Raw genomic sequence first — 23,391 nt, forward strand, 5'->3', positions numbered from 1 at the left:
TCTCTGTATGTTAAGCCTGTGAAGGTCAGGAATAAGTAGACTACTACTGTTGTACCTTTCTGGGTCTGCAAGTACAGATTTAGCCATGCAATGTATTTTAATCTCTACATTCTTAAATAAATAAGTTATTTAACACCATTTCTGAATAATGACAATATAAAACCCTAACCCTACGGGGTTGTAAGAGGGTGGACTCAGAATGATAAGTAGCATTTTAAGGGTGTTTTTTTTTTTCACAGTCCAACAAATCCAGTTACTTCATTAAAAAAAAACACACACAAATCCTTCACAATACAAAAGTGATATAAGACTCACCATTCAACATTTCACTGCTTGACCCCTGAATACTTGGCACAATTCATAAATAAATGTCCACATTCAAGTCGCGTTTGACATCAGTCCGTCTTTGCCCAGCACACGCTTGTTCTGTAAACATTGTAAACCTCGGTAATAATAAAAATTCAAGAGCGAAACAACACAGTCGACACAGACGATGCTCTTCCATCGGGACAGCTATAGCAGAGGGTCGATGGTCATGTTGATTTGGTCTCTGTTGTGTCTGCTGCCGTTGGAGCTCAGGTACAGCTCCTCCCTGCGGCACAGGAAGTGTTGGGCCAGGATCTTGCGGAAGGTGTTCCTAAAGTCCTGGATGCGGTACGCGTAGATGATGGGGTTGACCGCGGAGTTGGCATGAGACATTAAAATGGCCACGTACATGACAAGCTTGGGCTTATCCAGCTGCTTGTAAAACAGTGTGAGGCAGTTGAGGATGTGGACCGGCAGCCAGCAGACGGCAAACAGTCCCACAATGATGGAGAGGGATTTGGCGGCACGGATCTCCCTCTGCAGCAGCCCGTGGTTCTGGCTGTCCCCGTTCCCCACACACTTGAGCTCGATCTGCCTCAGCTGATTCCTGGCCACAGTGAAGATCTTCATGTAGATGCCCAGCATGATAAGCAGCGGCAGCAGCACACAGACGAAGAAGTTGAAGTAGACCATGTAGTGCATGTCCACCACACTCTCGAAATAACACGGGAGTTCACAACTTAGTATGTTGTCTCCAGCGCTAGTGTTTGACGTGTTGTTTCTCCTAGAGTTGATTTTGGCACAAGTGGGCTGTTTCAGGTTCCAGCCAAAGAAAGGGATGAGGCCAATAACAAAGGAGAGGATCCATAAAATAGTGATGATCTCTCTGGCAGTCTTTCCTGTCATCAACTCCTTATACCTACAGAGAAAACATAGCAGAGGTGGACAGGTTTTTAACATAAAAGGATAAAAGTAGCACCAGGCACTCATTTTGTGGCTCATCTGTGAATATCTGTATCTGAACCAATAAACTGGGGAAAGCACACCTAGTTACTATAATGTAAAAAAATGTTCAACGTGAAATTGACATGTACTATACTATAACTTTCTTGATTGATTTTGGACGACATACGTATGACCTTATCAGATGATTTTGGACAGCATACTATGCTATTATGTTTTTGACCATTTTTGGACGACATACAATGACGTTTTGACCATTTTTGGACAACATACTATACTAAGACGTTTTTGACCAATTTTGAGACAACATACTATACTATGCCGATTTTGACTATTTTTGGACGACATACTATACCATAACTTTTTGATCATTTTTGGCCGGGGGGAGGGGCGTTTCGGAGACATGAAATGAGAGGGGAGGCTCTTCAGAGACAAGACAGGAAGGGGTCATGCATGGGGGAGACATGAAAGCAGGGGGTTATGCATGGGGTACACATGAAAGGAGGAGGTTTTACAGAGAACGACCAGGAGCATGACGTAAGAAGCGGCCTAGTAGTAGTCAAAAAGTAGTCGGCGGCCTAGGAGTAGTAGGAGTAGTAGGAGTAGTTGGAGTAGTCGTCGGAGTAGTCAAAAGTAGTCGTCGGACTAGTCAAAAGTAGTCGTCGTAGCAGTAGTCAAAAAGTAGTCGTCGTAGCAGTAGTCAAAAGTAGTCGTCGTAGTAGTAGTCAAAAGTCGTTGTAGTAGTAGTAGTCGTCGTAGCAATAGTAGTCAAAAGTAGTTGTCGTAGCAATAGTAGTCAAAAGTAGTCGTAGCAGTAGTCAAAAAGTAGTCGTCGTAGCAGTAGTCAAAAGTTGTTGTAGTAGTAGTAGTCGTCGTAGCAGTAGTAGTCAAAAGTAGTCGTCGTAGCAGTAGTAGTCAAAAAGTAGTCGTCGTAGCAGTAGTCAAAAAGTAGTCGTCGTAGCAGTAGTCAAAAGTAGTCGTCGTAGTAGTAGTAGTAGTAGTAGTAGTAGTAGTAGTAGTAGTCAAAATCAAAAGTAGTCGTCGTAGCAGTAGTCAAAAGTCGTTGTAGTAGTCGTCGTAGCAGTAGTAGTCAAAAAGTAGTCGTCGTAGCAGTAGTCAAAAAGTAGTCGTCGTAGCAGTAGTCAAAAGTAGTCATCGTAGTAGTAGTCAAAAGTAGCCGTCGTAGTAGTAGTAGTAGTAGTAGTAGTAGTAGTCAAAAGTAGTCGTAGTAGTAGTAGTAGTCAAAAGTAGTCGTCGTCGTAGTAGTAGTCAAAAGTAGTTGTCGTAGTAGTAGTAGTAGTAGTAGTCAAAAGTAGTCGTAGTAGTAGTCGTCGTAGTAGTAGTAGTCAAAAGTAGTCGTCGTAGTAGTAGTAGTAGTAGTAGTCAAAAGTAGTCGTCGTAGTAGTAGTAGTAGTCAAAAGTAGTCGTAGTAGTAGTAGTCAAAAGTAGTCGTCGTAGTAGTAGTAGTAGTAGTAGTAGTAGTCAAAAGTAGTCGTCGTAGTAGTAGTCAAAAGTAGTCGTCGTCGTAGTAGTAGTAGTCAAAAGTAGTCGTAGTAGTAGTAGTCAAAAGTAGTCGTCGTAGTAGTAGTAGTAGTAGTAGTCAAAAGTAGTCGTCGTAGTAGTAGTCAAAAGTAGTCGTCGTCGTAGTAGTAGTAGTAGTCAAAAGTAGTCGTCGTAGTAGTAGTAGTAGTAGTAGTCAAAAGTAGTCGTCGTAGTAGTAGTAGTAGTCAAAAGTAGTCGTAGTAGTAGTAGTCAAAAGTAGTCGTCGTAGTAGTAGTAGTAGTCAAAAGTAGTCGTAGTAGTAGTAGTCAAAAGTAGTCGTCGTAGTAGTAGTAGTAGTAGTAGTCAAAAGTAGTCGTCGTAGTAGTAGTCAAAAGTAGTCGTCGTCGTAGTAGTAGTAGTAGTCAAAAGTAGTCGTCGTAGTAGTCGTAGTAGTAGTAGTCAAAAGTAGTCGTCGTAGTAGTAGTAGTAGTAGTCAAAAGTAGTCGTCGTAGTAGTCAAAAGTAGTCGAAGTAGTCGTCGTAGTAGTAGTAGTAGTCAAAAGTAGTCGTCGTAGTAGTAGTAGTAGTAGTCAAAAGTAGTCGTAGTAGTCAGTAGTAAGTAAGCTGTTTGCTCACTTAGGCGACCGCATGGTAATGAGACAAACCCATTAAGTGGCTCATCAGCCTTTTATTTTATTCAATTCTGCTCAATATTCATTTTAAAAAGTAGCCCACGTCTGCACTACACAGACTTTAACTGTAATTTTGTTCGCTGCCCATCCAGATCTAAGACAAAAATTCCATACATATCAAAATTGATTATTGCAGCCTGGTCTATGTGAAAGTATGCAGAAACATCTGCTTGTATGCATTATTATTTCTTCATCATTTATAAAATACTCACGTTAACTTTTCTCTAAAGTCATTCATGACAAACTCGGACCGCTGTTGCACATGCAACAGGCCATGAGAAACAGAGTACATTTTCAACGTTGGAAGACGTTTTGGTGACGAGCAATAAAGTAAATAAGGAACCGTCGTTCTTATCCACACCATCATTATTTATGAACTTATTAGCTGTGAGGAAGTAGCTTTCATGTTTAGTCTCGGACGCAATTAATTCGCCATTAAAATGAAAGTCACATAACCTGGAAGAACTTGGTCGCTTAATCATTATTATATCTGTCAGCATCTGAGACCGAACACAGTCATATGATCTGATAATTATAAAAATCCTAACGGTCAATTATTCATCTATGTGTGTGAGTCCAGCTTTGGTCTAGTGGCTGCTCGCCCCCTGGGGGCTTTGAATAATACAGCACGCTGCCCACGAGATGGGAGACGGGTGAGTGTGCATGGCTTGGCCTTGAATCCACTTTGAATGCTGAATGTTGAATCTCTATTGTAGCAGCCGATTGTCAAACAGATAAAAGTATCAAATCAAACTTTGAATTATACTAATCAAAGGGCCACTGTTGCACCATGGGTTGTGGTGTACGCGGATGGGAAAAACATAATGTCCAAACAGATGTCCAGTTTCAACAAAAAGCGTGGTTTATTTAACCAAATAGCGAGCAAACAAAGAACAAAGAAAATTCCTGTGCCTCTCCCGCTCCGGTAAAAAACCATTTGCCCACCCAGGTGCATGCTGGTCCCTTACCGACAGCCTACCTATATAACTTCAGGTGCCCCCCTACCGTGCCCAAATGAAACAAAACACAAATAATAAACAAGAAACACCTAAAGTAAACAAATAATAAACTAAAATACTAATAGAAATCTAATCATAATGAAATCAAGCAAATTGACTGAGAATAACCAAAAACTAAATACTCACTAAACAAAATAATAAACTAAACAGCACTAAGTACTACAACTAAATAAATAGCTCCAACACTCCGGCCCCTAATTGTGCACTAAATCACAATTACTTTAATTTATCAAAGGAGCTATTCCCTCCACCCAATCTATGACTAGACAGTTCATGCATTAGCTTCAGTTCACTTTCTTCTTTATGATGTACCTGAAACAACAAAAGAGAGAGAGAGAGAAAAAGAGAGAGGGAGAGAGAGAGAAAGTCCATGGTGTCACATTCCTGCTTCCAACAGCAGGCAGAGCTTCGTCACAGGCCTCTCCAGAATGCTGGTCCTGGTCCGAAGGCGCACAGAGCGTACCAGGCCCTTTGCATCTGCTCTCACATCCAAGATTCTCCCCATCAGCCAAGATCCTCTTGGGGCTGCAGTGTCTGCAATGAGGACGATGTCTCCAGGAACGAGATTTCTCCTTGGTCTTGTCCATTTCTGTCTCTCTTGCATCATTGGTAAGTATTCAGCAATCCATCTCTTCCAAAACAGTTCTGCCATGTATTGTATTTGCTTCCACCTTTTCCTGATGTACAAATCATTGCGATCAAACAGTCCTGGTGGCATGATTGGCTTGCCCTTTAACATCAGAATGTGGTTAGGTGTGAGTGCCTCCAGGTCGTCCGGGTCATCAGAGACTTTAGTGATGGGTCTGTCATTCAATATGGCCTCAGCCTCACAAAAAACAGTTTGGAGCCCTTCATCATCGAGAATTTGCTGTTTGAGAACTGAAGTCAGAACACTTTTCACAGAGCGAATCAGGCGCTCCCAAACACCACCATGATGGGAAGCTGCTGGTGTGTTAAAGCTCCATTTTATGCCATCCTGGACCAACGCTCTCTGAATTTTGCCATGATTTAAACCAGCCAGACTTTCCTTCAGCTCCCGGTTAGCTCCAACAAAGTTTGTGCCGTTATCAGACCTGATGGTGGAGATTGGGCCTCGTCTACAGATGAACCTCCGGACAGCATTTATACAGGAATCTGTATCCAACATATGTGCCACCTCCAAATGCACAGCACGGCTAGTCAGACAGGTGAAAAGCACTCCATACCTTTTAAGAAGACTTCTGCCTCTTTTAACCTCAATGGGCCCGAAATAGTCAACTCCAACATCTGTGAAAGGGGCTCTATCAGGCACCACTCTTTCCTCAGGCAAGTCCGCCATCTTCTGTTCAATGAGTTTCCCTCTGTTGCGTCTGCAAACAACACAGTCAGATATAACTTTCCTTGCAGCAGAGTTTGCATTGATGATCCAGTACCTCTGCCGCAGCCTGGACAGCATGTGATTTCTTCCTACATGTCCCAGTTGATGATGAATATGACGCAGAATCAGTACGGATACATGCAAATCTTTGGACAAAATGACTGGATGTTTGTACTCTGTTGGTAATGCTGATTTATCCAGCCGACCACCTACTCTGAGGATTCCATTATCCATCACCGGATCCAGTCTGTACAGAGGACTCCCTTTTGCAACATTTTTACAACCATTCTTCAATGAGGAAATTTCAGCTTTAAATTTGTGTTCTTGTACATACTGAATGACTGACTGTTCTGCTTTTTCCAGATCTTCAGGAGTCAAGATTTGTCCTTTGAGTGTGGCTTTAAAGCTCTGAATTTTCCTTTTCACTTCCTGCTCTTTTGGCTCCAGCTTGTCCTGGCTGAGATATTTAGAGGCACACAGCTCCTTTCTCTTCTGTCCCAATAACACAAGAGTTCTCTTGACCTTCAGCAACCAGGCAACAGACCTTTTTAGTCTCGTCCAGGATGAAAAGTAACAGAGCAGGCGATCTGTGGCACTTTCAGAATCCACAACAACAGAATTTACAGTCAACTCCCTTTTGACCTCTGGGTCATCTGCAGGAATAACATGAAGATCAGCATCCAATTTAGGCCAAACCTCCTTTGGCTCACAGAGAAACTTCGGCCCATTTATCCATCTCCTGCCTGTCAGGAAATTATCTGCCGTCATTCCTCTTGATGCATCATCTGCTGGATTCTCCTTAGAACAAACATATCTCCACTGATCAGTATCTGATGCTCCTCTGATGAAGGAGACTCTGTTTGCCACGAAAGTTTGAAATCGTCTGGTTTCATTACAGATGTATTTAAGAACAGTTGTGCTGTCGGTCCAGAAAACTGACTTTTCCAGCTTAAGTTGCAACTCCTTCTGAAGCATCTTGTCAACTCGAACTGCAAGAACTGCTGCTGTGAGTTCCAGTCGAGGAATTGTTGTCTGCTTAAGTGGAGCAACTCTGGCCTTTCCCAACAGAAATGAAACCTGAACGCTGTCATCCTTTTCCAGTCTCAAATAGGACACTGTTCCATATCCAACTTGGCTGGCGTCAGAGAAGTGGTGAAGCTGTGCAGTGGCAGGGTCTCCAAAGTCTCTGGGTTTCATACAGCGATCCACATTGAATTCAGCCACCTTCTGAAGATCCTCCAACCACTCAAACCACTTCTTGGAGAGAGAATGGGGAATAGCTTCATCCCACCCCAAGCTTCTCCTACAAAGCTCCTGTAACAACAGCTTGGCTGGAATGGTGAATGGGGACAAAAAACCTAAGGGGTCATAAAGTGAGCTGACCACTGACAAAATACCTCTTCTTGTCTGTGGCTGTTCTTGCACTGAGGTTCTAAACTTGAATTTGTCAGTTTCAATGCACCACTGTAGCCCCAAAGCTCGCTCCATCGGAAGCTGGTCCACATCCAAATCCAGCTCCATCACTTCCTTTGCTCTGCAGTCTTCAGCAATTGACAGCAGCACTGTTCGGCTGTTGCTGATCCATTTGGAAAGATTAAATCCTCCTTTGTGACAAAGCGCAGTCACATCCTTGACCACTTGCACTGCCACCTCCTCTGAGGCCACTGATTTCAAGCAATCATCGACATAAAAATTACACTTTACTGTATTGACCACTTCATGGGGGAAATGTTCGGCATTGTCATCTGCTGTTCTCCTCAATGCATAATTTGCACAGCTTGGTGACGACACAGCTCCAAACAAATGAACTTTCATGCGATGTTCCACTGGAGCCTGTGAAACGTCTCCCCCAGGCCACCAGAGAAAGCGGAGAAAGTTGATGTGCTTTTCAGAAACATGAACTTGGTGATACATTGCTTGGATGTCGGCCATTACTGCAACGGGCTCTTGTCTAAATCGAACAAGGACTCCAACTAGAGAGTTGGTAAAGTCAGGGCCCTGTAAAAGCTGACAGTTCAGTGACGTCCCTTTGTATGCTGCTCCACAGTCAAAAACAACTCGCAGCTTGCCTTTTCTGGGATGATAAACCCCGTGATGAGGGATATACCATACATTTCCATCACTCTGTTTAAGTTGATCAGAAGGCACCACTTCAGCATATCCTTGAGCCACCATGTTGTTTAAAAATGTGATGTACTCTCCTTTAAATTGACCATTCTTGGCAAACTTTCTTTTCAGGCTCTGGAGGCGCTGTTCTGCAACATGACGATTATTTGGCATGAGAGGGTTTTCCTGCCTGAAGGGTAAGTCAATGCAGTAATGGCTTCCAATTAACTTTGTGGTGTTATTCATAACATTCATAAACTTGACATCCTCTCTGGACATTTCAATCTGTTCATCTGATGACCTCTCATTAAAATCATGGTTAAACTGTTTAACCAGCATTTCTTGAAGATGTTCAACAGAGATCCGGTTGGATGTTACAGCAGAGCAGTCACTTTTATTCTTGTTGCTCCCACCACGAAGTGGACCATTAATGACCCAACCGACCCTGGTTCTGACAGCATAAGGTCCTTCATCCTGGCTGTTTATGAGCTCCCAAGGCTCCATCACTTTTGGTGCATCAGTTCCAATGAGCAGATCAACACCTTCCTCAATGTCATGAAGTTGAACAGCCTTGAGATACGACCACTGATCAACGTCCTCTTGTCGTGGAATATTGAGTGATGAGACAGGCATGTTCTTTTGTGTTAAAACATCAGGTAACTCAATAAAGTCATTCATATTCAGACCAGACACTTCCAGACCTGACAACACATGAGCATTTACTATCTTCTTTTGACCCATTGTTCTTAACAGAATACTTGTCCTTTTACCTCTCACATTCAATTTTCTTGCCAAGTTCTCCGTACAAAATGTTCCTGAGCTCCCAGGATCCAAGAAAGCATACGTCTGCACAGTTTTGTTGCTCCTCTGACTCTTGACTTTGACTGCAACAATAGAAAAAATGGAGGCATCTTCATGACCGGCCCCAATATGGCCACAGGTCTGAAACACTGCAGGTGAAACATTTGAAGAGCTCACAGACTGTTGATCAGAGGGTGTGGCTTTATCCTGACGCTCTATATGAAGGACACTTGGGTGCTTTTGGTGACACACGTTGCAATCCAAACGACTCCTGCAGTATTTGCTAGTGTGGCCTTTTTTCAGGCAACCAAAACAGATTCCTTTTTCTTTAATGAAATTAATCTTGTCCCTGTGTACTGTCATCTTGAACTGTGAGCATTGGTCCATTGAATGATTAACTTGTGAACAGAACAGGCAGTTGAGAGTGGAGGACTTGATCTTGTTTCCTGTATGTTGAGTTATGACTCCATCCTTTACTGTAGTGACGTTAGTAGCAAAGCTGCTTCCCTTTTTCCTTTGTTTGAAGTGACTAACAGTGGAAGCTTTGGAGTTGGTGAGCTGTGGGTCTTGAATGTTGCCAAAAACTGGATCTGAAGCAATTTTGACTTGTCTTTCAATAAAACCAACAAGATCAGCGAACATTGCTCTGTTACCTCTTCGTTCTTGCAGATCACAAGCAACATTTCTCCATCTTTCCCTTAACTTGTAAGGAAGTTTCACAATGATGCTCCTCATGTTAGATGGTAAGTCCAGCTCTTTCATGTTCATCAGTTGCTCTGTTAAGTTTGAACATCCACGTAGAAACAAAGAGAATGATTGCAACCCTTTAATGTCCTCACTTTTTACAGGTGTCCAGGTAAGTATTTTTTCCATGTATGCAGCTGCAATTTTGTGTTCATTTCCAAAGTGCTCCGCAAGAAGACTCTTGGCTCGGTGGTATCCCTGCTCTGAAGGCAAGTGCTGACAACTGTGCACCAGGTCTTTTGGCTGCCCCCTGGTGTACTGTTCAAGAAAGTGCAAACAGTCACTCCAATTGTCTGTTTTCTCCTCCACTCCATTTTCAAAAGCTCTGATGAAAGACCTGTATTGGAGTGGGTCTCCATCAAAAACAGGGATATTCCTAGATGGGAGGTTAGAGCACAGATTTTGTTGGACAAGCAACGCAGCAATGTCATTTTGTCTTTGCATAATGTTCACAATGTCATTTTGATGGTTGTCAGTCAGAGCAGTTTGATGGTGAGCATGTCCCATTTGAGTTCCATTTACAGTTTGCATCACATGAACTGGAGCTTCAACCTTTAATGTCATTTCATCCATTTGTTTAATCTGTTTTTGTTTAGGCTTAACCACTGGTGGTTGGAGTTCAGGAGCAGACAAACCAAGAGCATGATCTTTTTTATTCATTTTATCAGGCACAAAGGTGTTGGCATGGGGATTTAATTCACTCGCACCATGAGAGTTGTTCCTTTCAAAATAAGAGTTCATGCCGTTTGAATGTTTTGAGCCACACTGTGAACGGATTTCCAAGACTTGAAGCTTTGCCTTTGTTGCTGCCAGTTCCGTTTCAAGCTCAAGTTGTTCCTTTTCTCTCCTCAGTTTTTCCTGTTGCGCTTCTATTTGATGTTTCCTTTTTTGCGCAGCGATGCGCTCCACAAGCGCTGCCTTATCGGCCTCAGCTTTGATGCGTGCAGATGATATTGATGAACTCCGTGATAGTCGGGAGTGTGATCTTAGCGAACTTGATTTTATACTTGCAACATTGGAGGCACTATCTTCAGGATGTATTCCATCAGCAACACATTGATTGTCAGGATCGTCTTTATTTGTTTCAACATATGGATGACCCGCATCAAAGAGCCAGCCTTTTACGTTGTCAGTGAAATCACAAAACATTGTCATTTTTTCCAAGAAGTATTTGCTTTGCCTTTCAACTTCATCTTTGGGCAAAGGTAGACTCATAAAAGATGTATGGGATTCATTTGCGTCTTGGTAACATTGCATGAACACAGCAAGCTCATTCTTTACTGAATCAACGTTTTGTATTGATGCCATCAACGCACTCATATGTTCCATGCATCTTTTAGCTTGTTTGCATTTTGCACTCCTTTTTTCCTGATACCGTATCACACTGTATTCCATTCCTTTAGAAGACATTTTAACAACTCTTTTTGATGACGGCTCTTCAGCCTCCGTTGCAGCAACATCAGACATTTTTCCGTTTCTTTTAATTGCTTTCTTTCCTTTTTTATTACACCAATGACAGTCCACAAACGCACATAAGAGCAAGTTGCAAACACACGATGCTTATTGACCAACAGATCCTCTTCATCAAACAAACACACACTGCGGCCGGCTTTTTATGAATGAATGAATGCGCCGTGGCCGTGCGTAAAAGTAGACATGTAGCGATTCAACCATGCACTCATTGAACTCCATGTATTGTGAGATACTGTGTCAAACTCCACTCGTTTGGCCGTTTTCCATTACAGCTTTTTACAGTTATATCACATACCGGTTTCTTTGAGAAGGTTGAACGTCTTGTCGATCTGGGCCAGAAGCAGCATGCGCGCCGTGGCTGAGTCCAAAAGGTGATTAAACAATCTCTGCTTTCCATTCGTCCATAATGCGCACAATGCAACAAGTCCAGTGTTGAAGCTTATTTCCTTTGAGTCCAAGGGCAGGTTTTTTACTTATGTAGCAGCCGATTGTCAAACAGATAAAAGTATCAAATCAAACTTTGAATTATACTAATCAAAGGGCCACTGTTGCACCATGGGTTGTGGTGTACGCGGATGGGAAAAACATAATGTCCAAACAGATGTCCAGTTTCAACAAAAAGCGTGGTTTATTTAACCAAATAGCGAGCAAACAAAGAACAAAGAAAATTCCTGTGCCTCTCCCGCTCCGGTAAAAAACCATTTGCCCACCCAGGTGCATGCTGGTCCCTTACCGACAGCCTACCTATATAACTTCAGGTGCCCCCCTACCGTGCCCAAATGAAACAAAACACAAATAATAAACAAGAAACACCTAAAGTAAACAAATAATAAACTAAAATACTAATAGAAATCTAATCATAATGAAATCAAGCAAATTGACTGAGAATAACCAAAAACTAAATACTCACTAAACAAAATAATAAACTAAACAGCACTAAGTACTACAACTAAATAAATAGCTCCAACATCTATATATTTCTATATTGGATAAATACAGTAAAATTGTCACTTCCAGGGAAGCTCGGCTTCTCTGGGAGTCAATAGAGCTCAATGGACCGAAGTAGTCATGGGCTTGGAGTCACTGTGCATCTGGAACGCCTACAAAATTTTAAGTATCTTGTTTCCTGTCTTTATGATAGGTTAACTGTATTCTGGCTGTAGCTTTACATTTAACACACAGGGCTGCTATCAGTGCTCTCATCTGACCCCGAGGGCAGAAAGCAAATCCTAAATCACACAACAATGATATCCAAACCTAAAATGACACCTGTACTGCTCCACGTTTAAATACAAACAAATTCTCCTTTACGTTCAAATCTTGATCAAACGACTTCAGCCCCACACTTCTCTTTTTGTTTGGATTTTGTGTCACCTGGCGACACCTTGTTATGCTGTCTACACACAAATGCACCCTCGGGCAGGTCTGATAGTTTTGCCAGAGCCTGTTTTCCTGATGAAGGACTCGATGCATACAAATAATGTCGCATCGATTCTGTCCATAATGATAAAATGAGGCAGAATAATTAGCTTCAAATTTCCTCCAAAACATTATTGCAATGGAAATGTCAACGTTGAATGAACATCACACAGCACTAACAAGCCATTTAGTCTCAGCAACTCGGGTCATTTCAGGCTTCTGTCCACTATAATGCATCTCTTTCTCTGCACGCCTGTGTTTTGAGGCCTAAAGCAGGATTTACATCGAGCACGGCACTTGGCCACGCCCCTGCATGTGCTGGACCAGAGACAAGAAGACTCTTACACCAGCCCATTAAAATGATTAAGATCTAATGTGCTGAATCTGCAGCCTGAGGTACGCTTCCCTGGCGCTGCTGGTATGGATCCAGTAAAAAGCTTTAAAAGAAAACAACAGCCGAGGGGGGTACAAGCACTGGAGGAGAGTGTTGAGTGAGTGTTTGTCCTCTCATGGGCTTTAAAGCATGTGCTTCTGCCCTTTCCCCTTTTCACAAAACATCTGTGAAAACACTTTTATCTGGTAGTGATTTGCAGCCCCAAAGGACTTTCGGACGGGACCGAACTCACACACACACACAGAGTCATGACTTCATGACTTTGGAGGATATTATCTTGGTTAAAACTCATTTCCTGGAGACACACACCGTTTAACCCATTAAGGCCTGAAACGCCTGGACTAAATGACTGATAGGAACACAATTCAAAAAGCATTCGAGAGCTTACACCTGTGGCTTTCCTGGGACATTTATATAAAATAATGGTAGAAACGCAGCAATGCTTCCCCAGCGTCAATGGGTTAAAGGTGCCATATGTAAGAATGTGGCCAAAAACGGTTACTACATTCAAATTCAAAATACAGAGGTCTGTTAGGCTTTGTTTTCCGACATAACTGGCAACCCGTGGTAGACGTGGTAAAACATGATTTCAAAACATGATCTGCAGTCTGCAAGAGATTTTTTTTAATGCAAAAATTGCATATTTTGACTGTACTGTTGTTGTTGGTGAGTTCAGTTTGTTATATGAACATTATTCCTGAGTCTCTGTGACATATTAGGAGGATTTTATGGCCAGTTGCTTTAGATTTATTACATAATGCACCTTTAAAGACACCTTATGTAAGAATGTATTGCGTTAAGACATAATTTATATGTTATCAGAGACTAAGAAAACACCCATCCCATCCATTGTCTACCGCTTTATCCTCCACCAGGAGGAGGCTTGCTGGTGCCAACATGCATGACAGGTCCGGGTCACATCACACCCTGGACAGATCGCCAGTGCATCACACGGAGAACAAACATGGACATTGACACCTATGGGCAATTTAGTGTCCAATTAACCTCTGTGCGCACACACACACACACATTTGCAAACTCAACAAAGAAAGGCTCAGAGTTTGGAGTAGTGGCCTTGGGTATTCACAGTTATGGTCCACAAACTTTGGTCTGTTTCACCAAATGATGCAGTTTGTAGAAGAGTCAGTCAAACAGCAAGATTAGCAGAATGATGACTGAAAGAGGATAGGGAAGTAATTAGGCTTCAGCAAAAACTCTTTCTCATACACTTTGTGGGTTAATATTTAACATATATAATGTTTTCACAGCTCATCCGTGTCCCTTATCTCTCATGATGCATTCACTCTCCACCTCTGTGACTTTGATGCTGCTCAGAGCAGACACACTTTCACTTTCAATTCCCCGCCTGTCACACCGACAGTGTGACAGTTATGTGTGTGTGTGTGTACGTACATGAGAATAGAGTAACGGCTCCTAAAGAAACACACACACCAAACATTATTACTTGTTATATGAGCCGAACATACACACACTAATCACACACGAGGGAGCTGGACTTTCAATGGATTCGAGAAAATGTCTTGTTGCAAACACTGGACATTGACTGTTATGACAATATCACTGGTTTACAAGTAAAACCTGTCTTTGTCCTACTGTGAAAAAACTCACACACTCACGTTGAACGAGGTAAACTCACTGACAGCGCGTTAATATTTCAGACCCCGATAAACACCAACAAGCCAGAGGAACACCAAAGGTCTGGAAGAGGAGCTGGGGAGTAAACACAACTGTGGTCCCAGAGTGATAGGAGCACCAGGGGGCTGTTAACCCCTCCCCTCCCCTCCCCTCCCCTCCACCACCCACCCCTCAAAAAAAAGTGACTTCAACAGATTCCAGGAACAACATCCGAGATCTTGTGCGCAATCCGAGAAACCCTCAGCAGAACCATCAAGCTCCCACGCTTCTCTGAGACTCAAGAGACCTCCCATACACACACACACACACACACACACACACACACACACACACACACACACACACACACACACACACACACACACACACACACACACACACACACACACACACACACACACACACACACACACACACACACACACACACACACACACACACACGTACAGCATATATATCTATGTCAGACAGACTTTCATTTAATACATAACAGTTGACTTAAGGTGATCCATCTCTTAAAATGTATTTATTACAAGATTTATTGTACAAAACTCATTTAGACTCTTTCCATTTGGAGTTTCTTTGGAGCATAAGCAGATTTTTTATTCATTCCATCATTCCTAGGGACCTGTGTCCCTAGGAATTTCCAGAAGAAAGGGTTTTTCAAGGGTTCTTGGTAACACTAATTGTTCCAGTAAGAACCATTTTGATCCAGAGAACCCTTTAAAAGCCCTTTCCTGAATAAAGGGTTTTAAAAGGGAAATACGAGTGCTAAGTAGAACCATATAAGGTTCTTCAGATTGTCCTCCTAGAAGAACCCTTTTTGGCTTCAGGTAGAATCTTTTTTCATGAACCCTTTATTCAGCAAAGGGGTTTTAAAGGGTTCTCTGGATCAAAATTGTTCTTACTGGAACCATTAGTGTTACCAAGAACCTTTGCTTGGGTTCTCCCAGGAACCATTTTCTTCTAGTTTTTGGACATTGTGATTGATGTATGGTTACATACAAGATCAAAATGGTTCTTACTGGAACCATTAGTGTTACCAAGAACCCTTTGCTTCCTTTCAGAAGCAAATGGACACTTTTGGAACCCTTATTTCTAAGAGTGTAGCATCACATGATGCTTTGACCAATCACAGGGCAATTCAGAGAGAGTGCACACTTATAGTCTATTGTTCTACTACACCTACACAATGATGGAATGAATAAAAAAAATCTGCTTATGCTTCAAAGAAACTCCAAATGGAAAGAGTCCAAATGACTTTAGTCCATCGCAGGGCAAACATAGATTAGACTCTTAAATTAGAAACCTATGCATATTTGTGGACATGTGGGAGGAGACCATAGAACCCGGAGAAAACCCCCCACACACACACACACTAAAACATGCAAACTCCACACAGAAAGGGACACGAACCAGCAACCTTCTTGCCGTGAGGCAACATGATGAATTAATAATGCAAAAATAAAACAATACATTTTAAAACAATCCTACCTAGTGTATCTTTAAGTGTTGTGATTAATCCTGTGTGTGAGGAGAAGCTTTCATTTTCCTTGAGAAGGTTGGCGAAATCTCTAAAAAGGTCACCGTCACCTTCACTGGACTCTGTCATCGCCGTTATTAACATGTGAAGGGGCCGACTGCTTCACAGGGAGGAAACCTGCGTGCACTAACACGCGACGTGCACATGCGCTGACATGAATGCGTTCTTGCACCAGCTACCAAAACAAAGAACAGAGACGCTTGGATCTCAGCACACACACGCACACACACGCACACACGCACACACGCACACACGCACACACGCACACACGCACACACACACACACACACACACACACACACACAGCTGGAGTGTGACCTCATTCTCTGCTCAGGACGCTTTGACGCCACTATAATGTACAGTATATGAGGTGGTGTGTATATGATTTGGCAGTCATTCCTCAATCGTGAACAAGCACAAATGTGGATTTTTACAAGCCACTTGGCTGGTGGCAGACAGCCCTGCTTCCTGACTGCTGTCAAACTGTCCTTGCCAACTTTTTTTTTGTTTTTTGCCCGAGTCTGAGTGTAATTGAAATGACAGCACATCAGAGCCAAACAGCCCTTAAGCACGAACAGCTCCCCCCCGAAACACATCCAGTGCCCACAACATTCCCTGCTCTGAACGTTGCCTCAAACTGCCCACACCCTGATCATAGGAAACGCCAAAAACAACACAGGAGAACCTGGAGACACAGGAGCCCCCATCTGATGATAAAGCTGAAATCCTTCAATTCGCGGAAACATCGAGCAGCGCCGTGCTGTGCCCTCCGTTCTCCGTTTCCTCAGGCGGACGCTGCTCAGCAGCTGCACGCTGGAGCTCTGTGACCTTTGGCATCGGGATCAATGGAAGTGACACAGGTATTGATTACACACACACACACTGATGAGCCACGTCGCACAGCTGCATGACAGATGTTTGCATCTGTTAATGAGCTGCAGGAGATGTCATATTAAAGGCTCCCCGCTGCCTCCCACTATCAACAGTTAGCCACTTAACAGCTTTAACAGCTGAGGACAACTGTGCAAGTTCTCAGACACACGTTGCTGATGATCTGCTGCTGTAAATCCAAGCTTAAAGGTGCATTATGTAATAAATGTAAAGCAACTGGTTATAAAATCCTCCTAATATGTCACAGAGACTCAGGAATAATGTTCATATAACAAACTGAACTCACCAACAACAACAGTACAGACAAAATATTTGCATAAAAAATTGCAGACTGCAAATCATGTTTATGTTTTGAAATCATGTTTTGGCATGTGGCGCCACCTACCGCCGTCTACCAATCATTGCAGTCAGTAGAGTCTCAGCTTGAATTTGAATGTAGTAACTGTTTTTGGCCACATTCTTACATATGGCACCTTTAACCGAACCGCTATCCAAGTTAGCCTTAAACTTATCCAGTTCCTCAGAAATGAGGTTCTACTCTCATAAGGACCAGGTTTTGGTCTCCATAAGGATTACTGGTCCTGACAAGGTCAGTGTTTATGCAATAAAAAGTACCCAAAGAGGGTAGTCCACATACACACTAAAGACAACATTACCAAAACCCTCAGACGATGAAATTGCACACAGGTTTTATGTGATTATCAAGTTACTTTTCATATTTGATCTCCTCAGGAAACAGAACACAAACAATTCACCGTTTTCAAATTGCGATTTCACAATTTGAAGCAATACAATGAGCAAGTTGCAAAGGCTGCAATGTCAGTTTTTAGGTGTTCTGTGTTTTCAGCCAAAGGAAAATACAACACTCTCAATATGTCACTATCTTTAAGGGATCCCAATCTTGTTGTATTACACTTCACAGAGAGCTGGTATTGATGTTCCAGGTTATGATTTTAAGATATTTCTTATGGAAAACATGACAGGATTTAATTAATTTAGTTGTTCCAAAACAATAGTATAATAACAACATTTGACTTTGACAGAAGTCTGCACACTCACCTCAGAGGAATTTTGACAGCCAAATATCTGTCGATGGCGATGGCCAGAAGACTGAAGATGGAGCTCTGGGTCAGAACCAGGACAAAACAGGCCAGGAAGAGACATCCATAGAAGTCCAGATCTATGCCGATGCTGATGGTGATGGCAAAGGGGATGGCGAGGCAACCCACCAGAATATCCGCCACAGCCAGAGACACCAGAAAATAGTTGGTGGCGTTCTTCAAATTGGAGTTGATGGCGACAGCCCAGCAAACCAGTATGTTGCCGGATATGGAGAGAACAGCGATCACTACTTCAATCACGATGTAGAACGGATTCATCTCAGCAAAGTGTGGGCGAAGGACTAGAAGAAGACGCTCGGGCAGCAAACACTGTCTCTAATCCCAGAGGAGTAAAGAAGTCTTTTTGCTATAATCCAGCAGTATTCTACAAGTGTGAGCTGCACGGTCAGCCATCTGCAGGAGAGAAACGAGAGTCACGTTTGGCACAAAAGCAGAGTCGGATTATTCCTGCACCACAGAGTTGTCAAAGCTGCGCAACAAAGCAAAAAAAAAAAAAAAGTGTTTGGATTAAACAAATGAATTGTTCTGCTCACCTTAATAAACGTGCACATTGTTTCTGGAGGTTTTCACACCGGTATAGACGGATCTGTGGACAGTTCCAGTGGTGTGTGTGTGTGTGTGTGTGTGTGGATCTGCAGCACAGAACACTGTCACACAACTTCACCGCGACAGCAGTTTTCAAGTGAACAGAGAATCATAACAGAAAAAAACACAGAAGGGGGTGGGAGGGGTGGAGGGGTGTCTGAATTTCACAGATAAGCCACTCCCCAAAGACACACACACGCGCGTTGGCGGATAAATGGTGGAATCCCGGGCGAGTGTCACTGGTTCCGCCGTGCGTAATTACGCGCCGATTAAACCGCATCGCACCACGTGTTTTCCGTGTAACGTAAACGCTGTTGTCGTGTGTAAAAACACACAGCAGCAGCAGACACAGAACTCCTACTACACATGGCTGCATCTGGTTTCACTCAGACTGATTATCCCCCGCCCCCCCCTTTTTTTTCTCACCCTCTACAGCAGGAACTCGGGGGCAAACGCTCGACAGTGTTGCGCATGGACTTTCGCTCCTGTCTGACGCAAATGCAGGGGACCAAGTCATAAAAAGAAACGAATGTTTGCATCTGGGAAACCACCCAGGAGGACACGTCTAGATAGATAGATAGATGATCACTGAACTAAAAATAAAAACAAACTGAACTACACTCTTAGAAATAAGAGTTCCTAAAGGGTTCTTCTACAAGGGCTGATGTTCTACCTGGAACCATTTGCTTCTGAAAAACCCTTTCCAGAAGAAAGGGTTTTTCAAGAGTTCTTGGTAACACTAATGGTTCCAGTAAGAACCATTTTGATCCAGAGAACCCTTTAAAACCCATTTCCTGAATAAAGGGTTTTTAAAAGAGTTCTTGGTGGAACCCTCCAAGAGTTACAGGTGGAACCTTTATAAAAAGGTTCTACCTGGAGCCAAAAAGGGTTCTCCTATGAGGACAAAGCGAAGAACCTTATATGGTTCTACTTAGCACACAATAGAGTCGCAGAATAAAAGAGAGGAAACATTATGTGAAATAAAGGAAGGCGTGATTGAAAAAATAAAACTTGGCAATCCTTTTATTGAGTCCTATTCATCCAGAAAGAGCCTCCCAATCCGACATCTGTGAATATAAAAACTGTCAACATTTCTCACTCGTGTCGGGCTGAACGTCTGGTAAATAAATAAATAACACTTTCATCTTTCAAAGCATCTGTAAATGGAGGCTCGGCACACCGACAAACGCACATTACGCCTCAACTGTTACATGTAAAAGTTAACATCCTCCTTTTCTTTTTATAATTTAACCTGTCATGCAAAAATATGAGCAGCTGCAGTACCACTGTGGTGACTTTTCATGGAAAATGTGAAGAAGAAAACACAGATTTAGTCCATCCTTAATGCTGTAAACAACACAAACAAAACATCAGAGTGTTTCTACAAAACTATTCAGCAGCTTTGGAATTAGATCGATTTAGCGTTGCATCACGGATGTCAGCTGGTCAAACCGAGAGACATCAAGAAAAGGAAAAGAAAATCAGATCAACTCAAAGTCAAATAAGTCTCTGCTCCTCCCCTAAAACCAAAAACAGAATGAGAACTGTGATGATGTTCAGCAAACAGGAACTTGAATGGATTCATACCTGTTTCCTCACCACTGTGTGGTGTTAAACGAAAGCGGAAGATACACTGAGACAGAACACTGCACTTAAACCAGTCTTTCTTGTATAGAATGTGTTTTGGCAGAAGATTTGGCAAAAAGGTCTGTCCTTATTCACAAAGCATCTGATTCATAAACAGCTATAATAATAATAATAATAATGTCTTGGCAGCACGAGGTGACTAAAGGACACCAAAGGCCTTTTTTTAATTACCTTTTTTAAAAAAAAGCCTAAAGGGATGAATTTGAATGAGACTGTACCACTATTGATCGTTTCTCAGTTGCGCTGCACACAGCAACAAAAGGATTGATTCATATTTGGCATCACGTATCCCTTTGTTTTGAAATCAGATGCTCAAGCAACACTTGAAACTCGGAAAAAGCGAACAGTCCGCTGACGCATTTAGACACAGCACAGCAACGTCACGACGGCTAAGAAAGTCACGTCTCTGGTGTCCGACGTGTGGCAGCGTTTTGCTTGTCTTGCTTTGTCTGAACGTGAAAAAGTGCTTGACCACTGGGGGCACGAGTCCTCCTGCTCCTCATCGTCGTCACCGCTCAGGTTTCAAAGTACTTGTAGATCTGAGAGACGTACTGCATGACACTCTGCCAGTCCGGCCTGTCAGTCTTCATCAGCTCCTCGATGTCCTGTTTGGAACAAAGTTTGTGGTGAGTGTTGGCATTTCAGGGATCGGATCCACAGGGTTTCTCACTCCTGGTCCTGGGGAGCCACTGTCCTGCATGTTTTAGGTGTTTCCCCTGCTCAAACACACCTGAGTCAAATGGTCAGCTCATCAGTAAGCTCTGCAAAACGACCATTTATTTAAATCAGGTGTGTTGGAGCAGGGAAAACACCTAAAACATGCAGGAAAGCGGCAGGAAAACAAACATACTTTCCGTGTTTTCACAGCATGTGATGAGTAACATTCTCATGAAAAGTCCAATTTACACAACACCCACTGAAGTTGCATCACCCATAGAAATGTCATATGAGCGACGTGAAGATCTCAATAAATGGTAAATTTCCAAATGAGTCGTGAAATTTTGCAATTAATTTGACTATTTTACTAAACTTACAGTATTTCAGTCTCTTATTTTTTACTGCGAATGTCTAAATTTCCCAGTCCAGTCACCTGGATCACACGCTGAAGTTGTATGTTAATACAAAACCACACACGTCTATGAGCTTGTTACTTATTTCCATGTCAGATTTGCTTATATATGTGGTTGGGGTTTGATTGTCGGCTGCACCTCTGTCTGAAATGAGGAAGTTGTTACCATTTCCTGGTTATGGATGTGATTAGACTGAGGCTGCAGTGTAATGTGATGTTTGAGACATACTATCATCAAATCGTACTTAACTCTATGTAGAATTTGGGCTTAAATGTGTGGCCAATAGTTCAGGTTACTATAAATCATCTGTGATGTCACGTGATGGAGGGTGTGGCCTCGACAACCCTGCAGGAAGTAGCGTGAAAACATAGAATCTGGATGTTAAACTTGCAATGATGAAAATGTCCAGTATTGTGCCACAACCTTGCCTTGACCCTCGTCAGCCACTCTCCTGCAGCGTAACTACTCAAGCTCTTCATCCACTCGCAGCCAGAGTGGATGAAGAGCTTCCGCCGCCTCAGTAGTAAAGTGACCGATCAGCGGCTGAGGATCTTTTAAGTTCTGCCTTCTCCCCGTGCTTATGATAAACTCCTGTCTCTCTTTGCAAGACATGATTTCCTTGGACAAGGACATCCTTGTTTAACCAGTCACCTGCTCGCTTTCTGTATTTCCTCCTCACCCAGTCTCCTTCCTGCTAAGAGGTAAACACCAACCAGAACAGAAGAACCCGGAAGATTCAGATTCATTCCACTAAGCCTCAGCCTTCCAGAGAATTGCGGTGGGATAACGTGGCAAAAATGTTGCAGCTGTTCACCAGCTCCACTCTCCCAGGAAGTTAACCCCACACCCCCCCGACTCTTGTTTAGTTTTCATGGAACAATTCATCCAGGATTCACTGGCAGTTAGCCTCATGAGTCCCCTCCTCTCTCCCCCGGGAACAGTTAATTTCCCTTTGTTAAGAAAAAAGACAAATCACTCCCTGTATTGATTGTAGACGCATTAAAGACACATGTCCTCTCCCCTTCAGCTTTCCTAAGTGGTATCTCTGTAATACATTTCACCTTTGGAATATCTGCTTACACTCATCAGCAATGCACAGGTGCCAAAAACTACTATTAACATGCAAATAAGTACATGGAAACATGCAAATGAAGCTCTCGTCTCCCCTTTGTGCTTGGCTATATTGCATGAGTAAAAGGTTTGAGTACCAGCTTATTATTGTCAGTCCCCGAACCCAGCTGTTGCTTCCTGTGATGCAAATTATTATTATTTTTTGGTCCTGCTAATTTATCTACATAATCGCATCACGCTTGATGGTCATACAGTCTGTTTCTGTCAGAGCTTCCTGTTAAAATTGAGTTGGCTGAATTGGACTGTTACGCACTTTGTGACATTCGCTAAGAAAAGTGCAACACAAATAAAGTTCTTTTTGTTATTATTACAGAGGCTGTGTTGAAATTTGCCTCTGAATTAGACGCACATGTGTGTGTTGTTTATTAAAATCACACTTGACTGTGTGGTCGTAAAGGCTTGTGATGTGGTTCTTCCTTGGCTACCAAAGGCAGGACCTTGAAAGTGGAGCTCACTACAGTCTGGAGTTTGTTGCCAATCAACAATCAACAGCAGAATGAGAGGCATGACCACATCTCCAACATCTGTTGTCCTCCTTCTACATCTATATCTACTAAGAGTAGATGAAGCCCTATCTAATCAAGGTTCTAACATAGGGTTTCTCACTCCTGGTCCTGGGGAGCCATTGTCCTGCATGTTTTAGGTGTTTTCCCTGCTCCAACACACCTGATTCAAATAAACAGGTCATTATCAGGCTTCAGCAGAGCTTGACGACGAGCTGACCATTTCAATCGGGTGTGTTTGAGCAGGGAAATATCTCAAACAATGCAGGACAGTGGCTCCCCAGGACCAGCAGTGAGAAACCCTATTCTAACAGATAGCATCTCCTCATCTTCACCACCACCACCACCACCTATGGTGATCTTCTCTGTCCCATGAGTGACCATGAGTTTGTCACTCAGTTTCGACCGGACATCGAGCACGCTTCATTTTTGGCAGCATTGTGTCCGTCAGAAGCTGAGACACGTGGCAGTGGTAGCGTCGGCCAATCG

The 23,391-nt window shown here is 42.8% G+C and overlaps 2 protein-coding genes across 3 annotated transcripts in view; both read right to left on the reverse strand.

Moving 5' to 3' along the window:
• Positions 1-513: 513 nt before the first annotated feature.
• On the reverse strand, positions 514-18,224 carry adora2b (adenosine A2b receptor; the record flags this gene model as incomplete). Its single annotated transcript, XM_083909868.1, has 2 exons — positions 514-1,225; positions 17,905-18,224. The coding sequence occupies 2 exons, from the start codon at positions 18,222-18,224 to the stop codon at positions 514-516; spliced, it is 1,032 nt and encodes a 343-aa protein (XP_083765994.1).
• Positions 18,225-19,733: 1,509 nt separating this feature from the next.
• specc1 (sperm antigen with calponin homology and coiled-coil domains 1) overlaps positions 19,734-23,391 on the reverse strand; it is a gene marked incomplete at its 5' end in the record, with an annotated part of 65,531 nt that continues 61,873 nt past the window's right edge. For both annotated transcript variants that reach the window (XM_083910760.1, XM_083910761.1), the window contains one exon: positions 19,734-20,803. In XM_083910760.1, coding sequence (XP_083766886.1) covers positions 20,714-20,803 — 90 coding nt within the window. In that variant the 3' untranslated portion in view covers positions 19,734-20,713. The remainder of the gene's footprint in view (positions 20,804-23,391) is intronic.

This window comes from Microchirus variegatus (genome assembly GCF_963457635.1).
Source record: "Microchirus variegatus genome assembly, chromosome: 2".
Taxonomy (NCBI): domain Eukaryota; kingdom Metazoa; phylum Chordata; class Actinopteri; order Pleuronectiformes; family Soleidae; genus Microchirus; species Microchirus variegatus.